Raw genomic sequence first — 8660 nt, 5'->3', positions numbered from 1 at the left:
ATGGCTAGGTGCTTGATGTTATACACCTGTGGAAACGGGCCTGATTGAAACACCTCAATGCAATAATTAACAGGTATATCCAAATACTTTTGTCCATACAGAGTGTATTGTATTTATTTATATATAGATATATATACAGTATATACAGTGGGTAAAATAAGTATTGAACACATCAACATTTTTCTCAGTAAATATATTTGTAATGGGGCTATTGTAATGAAATTTTCACCAAATGTCAGCAACAACCCATGCAATCCGCACATGCAAAGAAATCAAACCATAGATGTCCATAAAGGACATTACGTGTAATTATGTGAAATGACACAGGGAAAAAGTATTGAACACGCTTACTGAAATTTATTTAATACTTCGTACAAAGGGCCTGATTCAGACCCACTCGCTATGATGTGAACACTCGTTGCTGGCCAATAATCGCCATCTGCGCATGCGTAAACATCGCAATGCGCGTGCACGAACCAAATCGAGAGATGGGGATGCGTTCGCACGCTGCACATAGACTGCCCAGTAGAGTGAGTGACAGGAGAGGCCGTGTGTGGGTGGTGACATGGGCTGACCCCTGGAAACGGGGGAGTGGACATGCGAACGCAGGCGTGCCTGACTGCCACAACGCAGTTGCAGAGGCGTGCATAATTAAAAGGCAGCGTCACAGGACATGTCACTTGGTGGGATTTCACTCTGAAGTGATCGCTGTGCTTGCGGCATGGTAAAGGCAACCTTAAGCGCTGCGATCGCATCCGATGGTGCTCGATGTACCAATGCTTACAAGCACTTCCAGGAGATGACGTGCGCAAGTGGGCATTGTATGAATGGCTGGTGGGCGTCTACATACACAAAGCGATCGCCCGCCAAGACATAGTGGGTGTGCTTATGCCTTGCCATGCGATCGCCTGCCATGCCGTCACTTAGCCACCTTTGCATATGCTGGGAGCGAGCGTACACATCTAGCAAGTGGGTCTGAATGAGCTCCAAAAGCCTTTGTTGGTAATGACAGCTTCAAGACGCCTCCTGAGAAACTAGTTGCATGTATTGCTCAGGTGTGATTTTGGCCCATTCTTCCACACAAACAGTCTTCAAATCTTGAAGGCTGAAGGCTCCGTGGGCCTCTTCTATGAACTCTGGACCTGATTCAGACCCGGTCGCAAGGCTGTGTTTGCACGCAGCTGTCCGTATCCAAAGTATGCAAATCCCGTGATCGCTAGTAAGACATTAGCACGCCCACTATATTTTGCCGTGCAATCGTGGTATGTATTTAGACACCCACCAGTCTGACACAAGATGCCCACTTTCCCTTAGTAACATATGTCATCTCCAGGAAGTGTATGTAACAATCGGTAACATCGGCTGACATCGGACCCATACGCACCACTTGTGGTTGATCATACCACTGCAAGTGCTGCTGTGTTTAATTCAGCCATGTGACATGTATGCTGATGATGCATCTTAATTATGCACGCCCCTGAAACGGTGTTCAGACGCACAGACACGCCTGTGTTCACTTCCCGATCGCATGGACTAGCTCGCGCACGCCCACTTCATCTTGTACGCTTGCGCAGATTGCAAACATCGGCAGGCTGCATGCAAACGCAGCTTTGCAACCGGGTCTGAATCAGGCCCTCTGGGCCTGATTCAGAGCCGCTCGTAAGCGGCCGCTCGTTCGTTCCGAGCGATGTTCGCACATCTGCGCATGCGTATGGGTTGTAATGCGCATGCGCCAACCAGTTAGTGCGGTCGGAAATCGTGTGCTCACAAAATAGCGAATGCCTGCTAATATGAGTGACAGGATGAGGCGTTCGTGGGTGGTAACAGGGGAAGGTGTTTGAAAACGGGGAGTGGAGATCCGAACGCAGGCGTGCCAAACGGTCAAATTAAGGGTGTGCATAATTAACAAAGCAGCGTCATCGACCACGTCACTTGGTTGTCTTTTAGCCTGAACTGCTCGCATGATTGCGGTAGGAAAATGCTACCACAAGAATAGCGAGCAGTTCATACGCCGTTCGATGTACTCGATTAATCTAATAAATAGCAGAGATGACGTATGATGCGAGCGGCCAGGGGGCGTTTTTACAAAATAGCGAGCGCATGTTTCGTTCGCTAGTTCAGACATAGAGGCGTCAACAGACCGCAAAGAGCGAGCGCTTAATTTAAATATCCGGCCCCTTTTTCAGAACGACCGTCTGCAAATAGCGTCCGGTTCTGAATCAGTTCTTTCCACTGATTTTCAATTGGATTCAATTTAGTTGATTGGCTGGGCCATTCTAGCAGCTTTATTTGTGGGGTGCAAGCACTACTGTGGCACTACTGCTGTGACTGTGCCAGGCTGTGAATGACTGTGGGCTGCTTCACTAAGGACTGTGGGCCTGATTCAGTGCATTGTTGCGTTCTGCGCATGTGTATACATCGCAGTCCAGTTGCGCGAAACAGCCACTGCGATCAGAACTGCAATCGCAGTGACTACGCAGACCCATTGCAAAGTGATTGACAGGAGGTCTGTTATTTAGTTTAGCCAGCCAACCTTTGGACAATAATGGTGAACAATATTGTGAACTGTAAGGTGGTCAAAATTGACTGGAAATGACTGCAAATTAATGTTATTGAGGTTAATAATACCGTGGGAACAAAAACAGGCCCAAATTACATGCTCTTAACTTTTTATAAATGTTTAAAAAAAATCCAGATCCAAAACACGTTAGGGTGGAAATGCAAAACCAAAACACAGAGATTAATCCAGATCCAAAACCAAAATATGGTGGTCACATCTCTATTTTGGTTTATAATCCGGGGGGCATACAAAGGGACATATAAAGGGAATAGGGGTAAAAATAAAAGGTCATTTTGTAGCTTATTTTTGCTATATTAAAGCACCTTTATACCATCATATGGTCATACAACTTTTGGGTAGCTTATGACTGTGGGGATTGCATTATGTTTTATATAATTAATGCTATAGGAATAACAATAATTGTTCTTAGTAGAAAATGAAGTTCCGGAAACACACAAAACCTCAATATCATAAACCAATAAAAAACCTGAACGGCTTAGATTAATAATGAGACAGCAAAAGGCGCAGTCTCGGAAACTCTTTTGATGATTTGAATTGCTTATTGTTTCTCGTTCATCAATCCAGCTGACTCTTTTACTCCTTATACAATGACTCTTCACAGAAATGTGTTTACTGTCAAGGTCTTAATCAGTCTTTTTTTTATTATTTATTTACACAGAAAATCTTTTTTTTTTACCATGGTGCCAGTTTGCAAACACATAAACCTCAGCATTTGTACACTCAGTACTTGACTAATTGATGTCCCCTGCTTCTCATCTACCAAATGAATGCTAATAAAGGACAGCTCATTTCTACTCCTGTGTTCATCTGCAAATCAAACACTCCTAAGGACCTCTTAGCGATTTGTATGCTTGAAAAGATATTGCTAATGCCGGGCATACATTGTCAGATAAAATGTCCGTCAGTCTGAAAGCAGCAGATATTCATGGCCAGTGTGTGGCCATGATATCTGGGTTACTCCCTTGGGAAGGAGATATTTCACTCATCTTCCCTTGTGAAGGTACAGGGGAAATGTCAGGCTGCGGTAGCGCATACACTGCAAGATTTTTTGTTGTCGGCACATTTGTAAGAGCCGCAGTACACATGTGCCATGATGGTGCTGCAACTCCGGTCGCAGTGTGGTGTTAGCAGCAAACTGATTGACAGGCTGTCGGCATTCTGGGGTGGTTATCTACTGGGCCGTTTTTGGGGCATTCCGAAGCCAGAGACGACATCTTTGGATGCAGAAACACTGGTCCCAGCAGCTTAGTTGGGTTGGACATTTTTAAAAAACCTTGGGGTTGCTCATATGTCCGATGGTCGCAATGATCTGTGGGTGAAGGCAGCAAATCAGAGAAGCTGGCAGTGGGCATCATTTTACAAAAGATGCCAACTGTCAGCTTCTCTGCCGCATTTGCAATAAATTCTTAGATCCGCTGCTACAGAAGACGCAGCACCGACCCGGACTGCGTCCACCTCTGAGTACGGCCCCAAGACTCTTGACTACTGTATGGTGTTAGAGTTGAGGTTAGATCAAGCAAGTTAACTTGAATGAGATTTTCTGTATGTTCGCTTAAGACATCAGAGAACTGGAACATAAGCTCTTCTAGGATATTTATGGTTTAGGCTCCCCTACTAAGAAGGCTAATGGGGGCCTCTCTGTTTTGGTGACCCATTTTCCTCTTTCCTCTTATTATCATTGGACATTTATATAAGTACCTCAGTGTTGTTGTTTATTCCCTTACAGGCAGCGCTAAACAATAAGTCGGCACTTTACAAACAAAAGTTTAAAATGCACATACGGTACTTGCCTACACTCAAGGAATTTCTGGATGACTTCCAAATTTTGGGAAGCTCATCTGGACTTCTGGGAGAGGAAACTAGCCTCCTGGATCCCACCCACTTTCCCAATGAAGAAGTTGGTCTACAGACTCAATGGGTGGATTGAAATTGAATCATTGTGACTCCACACTACTGCTGCACAATGCTGACAATCATGGTAGGGGCCATGATGTCATAATTCTCAGCACCTCGTCCCCCACCTCGGCCGTACACCCCTTCTGGGACTCCTGGAGGGGACCATAATAGTTGGCATATACTGTATGTATAATAATAAAATATAATAGTCAAGAGCACCTTAGTAGTAGGATTTTTATATTTATTACACTTTATTTTACTAATATGAAGTCAAAAGCTGACTTGCCAAATAGTGACACATTTCAGCAGTTGACCTTAAGGTTACATATAGGTTACTTAGAACAATAGCTAAAAAAGAAAACATTATATGATGTTTACATTTTGTCACTAATAAAGCAAATAATTACAAAAACAAAGTAAAAATTTGTCATTTACATAGCTGGTAGTAAAAACTCTAAGGAAATACTGTACATCATCATATATTTTACTACATATATACATTCTACTGTCTAACCAGCAAAAACAGTGCAATGTATGGAACTCTATCTTGAAATATGTCTTTGCTTCATATTTTTCTAGCGGTACCAAAAAACTCTTTGCAGAGCATATAAATGAACATTTTACAGAAAGGCGCTATGTATTCATTAATGGGTGTAAAGGAGGAGATGTTATTGTATACGCACAGCCTTACCTCAAACAACCAGAACATTTCCATAATAAAAGTATGACTGTACTAATAGCTCTTACAACATACGGCCTGATTCATATATTTTACTACATATATACATTCTACTGTCTAACCAGCAAAAACAGTGCAATGTATGGAACTCTATCTTGAAATATGTCTTTGCTTCATATTTTTCTAGCGGTACCAAAAAACTCTTTGCAGAGCATATAAATGAACATTTTACAGAAAGGCGCTATGTGTATTCATTAATGGGTGTAAAGGAGGAGAAGTTATTGTATACGCACAGCCTTACCTCAAACAACCAGAACATTTCCATAATAAAAGTATGACTGTACTAATAGCTCTTACAACATACGGCCTGATTCAGAGGTGGGCACTTATGCAGCTGTGACTGTCTTCTTCCGCAGTGTGACTGCGTCTTTATGCTAATGCTGCAGCAACGGGATTTGTACAGAGCCGCCAGTTGGCTGCGGCACTAATCTGCCGTATTGCATTTTAATAAACACCATCGGCCGCACATTGGTTGCAGCACTGAACATTGAACCAGCTTTATGGAGGAGCAGAATGTCTGTCTGAACATGGCCGCCAAAATCAGTGCAACTGCGGTTGATAACCACAACACTCATTCATCTGGATATCCACTTCCCCTCCCCCTGCTACTACTCAGGAACACCCAATGAAATTGCCTCCCTCTGCGCCCAAATTCGTTTCTGCGGCGTTCAGCAGGAAACATCGGGATATATGCGCAGTCTGCAAAGATTGTCCGCTTGCACCCACCTCTGGTTCATGGCTATAATGTGCAATTTGGTAAGTGGCCCTATAAATGACATGACTGAGTGATCTTCATGAAATAATTACAGATAAAGGGTGATGATATATAGGGTGTAAAGTAAATTTCTTTTTAACAAATTGTGTCACCTATTGACTTACATTCATTAGAAGTAACATACTTTTTATGTGCTACGAAAATAAGACATTTAGATACTTGTTAATTACTGTATATGGTTGCTACTTGAACTGCTTTAATGCAGAACACTCTACAATTTAGAACACAGATGTTTCTGTTGGTCTTCTAGTCCAGTAACTGGGGACTTATGCAGGCCATACACGGTGCGATAAAAAGACGTACAATATGTCTTATAGGATTTCCGTTTCAATTTTTCATACGATGTGTTCAAAAGGTATACAATTTTTCATACGATGATACTATCCAATGCTCATTACTATCGATCGAAATCGTACACATCGTATAAAAAATCTTACCGTGTATGGCCAGCCTTACACAACGACCTGTCAGGCGTATGCTATCAGACTGTACTGTACCTTTCCAGCACACCTGCACACCAGTGTATTTGGCATTAGCAAGTCCAGATGCTGACCAGTAGTGGAGCTACACACCTGTCATGGTACAGTGAATGACCCAGTCACACCATAAAGTTACAGCATCGACAGCAGAGCCATTGCTCATTCCCAAACTGTGTGGGGACGTTGTCATTTATTTACTGACTTCAACCAGGCAGTGGTTCAATTGTAGGTGATAAAGCCCCGGTGAGTTACAGTGCATACAATTAATCAGTACAAACTTTTCCTGGCATTCAATACTAGTGAACTGGACTGTATGAGGTCAAAACTGCACCATGAATACCTTTATGATGGAACAAATAACATTTTGTATTTTATCTTTTATGAATACAGTAATATACAAACATATTTTATTTTTAGAGATGTGCGGTTCAGTTCTCCAGAATTTACGAATCCATCCGAATTTCATGAATCCGGACAGATCCGAGTCACTGTTCTGATCTCCTGAGAAGATCCGGATAAATCTGAGTCGTGGTTCTGATCTTCCTGCATTTTGAAATTGGGATTTTAAATCCGAATTTTGGGCTTTGGATTGCAAAAGTTACATGATTTTAGCCGATTTCAAAACCTTATTTTCAATTTGGAAAAAAAAAAAAAAAAAACCCAGATCCAAAACCAAAACACTTGAGAGTGGTTTTGAAATCAAAACACGAAGGTGAATACAGATCCAAAACCAAAACACGGGGGTCAACGCGCATCTTTAGTTATTGTGATACCATGCCCTAGTTAAACTAATAGCCAAGAGCAAAATGCAGAGTACAAGTTGGCTTCTAGAAAAATTTAATTAAATGGCCAAGATAGAAGATGGCGAACATTACATCGTCCTAGACATTTCTTAAAATTAATCACCCTTTCGTAGTACATAACTCAGTATCCTTGTGTGATGATTTCTGAACTGATTGTAATTAGAGTTGGATATCCCTTGTATGAGCCCATAAGCGTTAGCATAGATTTTTCCCAAATTAACGTGAGTGTGAAAATGAATTATTTCATTATTCATTTTCATCGTATTAAAGATGTCACCAAGCTGTGGACCCAGTCTAATGATTCAGGTAAAAAGATGCAATTTGACACAGGTCAGCCTGGGGAGTATGTACCAGATCCTTTTATACCGATTCCACCCACTACAATTCACATGCGGTCCTATGTGAATGCGGTCTGCCTAATGGGTCTTGGTACAATGTAGCATGTTCATGGTTGCAACCATTCTTTTCACTTTTCCGTGCTGATTACGAAAGCGGATTAAACTGGATCTCTACTCCACAATATCATAAGTGATAACGTCACTGTAATATACTGTAATAATAACACAGAGGTGCTTTATATTTCTTCCAAAGGCAATTTCCATACATTGGCTTCTCCACCATAATAATGACTGTTGCTAGTCCAGATATTTGCACTGTGGAATGATTCAGCAACCTACGGAAGACAAATAAAAATAATCAGACAGGCAATAAATGAATTTACTATTGGGCAAACATCTCCATTTTAATGACCATTTCCCTGTGCCCAAATAGTTAATAGTTTTAGGTTGTATCCCTGACACCTATCACATTGCCTAAGAATGAAAACTGCTGGGAACTGTATTGTGCTGTAAGCTTACAGTGCAGAGGGAGCAACCAATCCAGTCCTTTGCAGTAATACTTAATTGGATAGATTGAAACTGCATTGTGGAGTCATAGTGCAATAGGGCTCCTGATGGTTTCTGGCATGAGTTGACTGGAAGGGTCATTTGGTGGGAATACTAGTTTTTGCTACAAAAGATCACACTTTGGGGCATAATAAAAAAATAGCAGGATGTACCCCCCCCCCAAAAAAAAATAATTGAAGGCTGTACCCCAAACACACCATTTCAATGGGGTAAATGCAGATATTAAGGATCCCCATTATGTAACTAGGGAGAACTACAGCAGATATCAACGATATCTGCTGAGGTCCCCTATTTTCTGTAGCTAAGGCGGCCCTCATAGTTTCTATGACAGTCTGGGGTCATTCCATGTCAAGTGGACCAATTTTGAAGGTCATCTCCATCTGCTGATTGTTTGCTGCGGAGTCGTGACAGTTGCACCCACCCCCACGTTGAGGGCCATAGTTTTGCTACTATTGCATATTGTGAACTAAAACTTCCCCAAA

General features: G+C 42.0%; 1 protein-coding gene across 2 annotated transcripts in view; it reads right to left on the bottom strand.

Moving 5' to 3' along the window:
• Positions 1-4713: 4713 nt before the first annotated feature.
• The window catches only part of ADGRD2 (adhesion G protein-coupled receptor D2), a 374363-nt gene continuing 370416 nt past the window's right edge, over positions 4714-8660 (bottom strand). For both annotated transcript variants that reach the window (XM_088471096.1, XM_088471093.1), the window contains exon 27: positions 4714-7946. Coding sequence is in view for 1 of the 2 variants with exons in the window: in XM_088471093.1 (XP_088327219.1) it covers positions 7939-7946 (8 nt within the window). In the remaining variant the exon portion in view is untranslated. The remainder of the gene's footprint in view (positions 7947-8660) is intronic.

The sequence above is a fragment of the Taudactylus pleione genome, unplaced genomic scaffold (assembly GCF_031769625.1).
Source record: "Taudactylus pleione unplaced genomic scaffold, aTauple2 ptg000110l, whole genome shotgun sequence".
Taxonomy (NCBI): Eukaryota; Metazoa; Chordata; class Amphibia; order Anura; family Myobatrachidae; genus Taudactylus; species Taudactylus pleione.
Note: the sequence above shows the minus strand (reverse complement) of the source record. Positions and strands in the feature narration are given on the sequence as shown.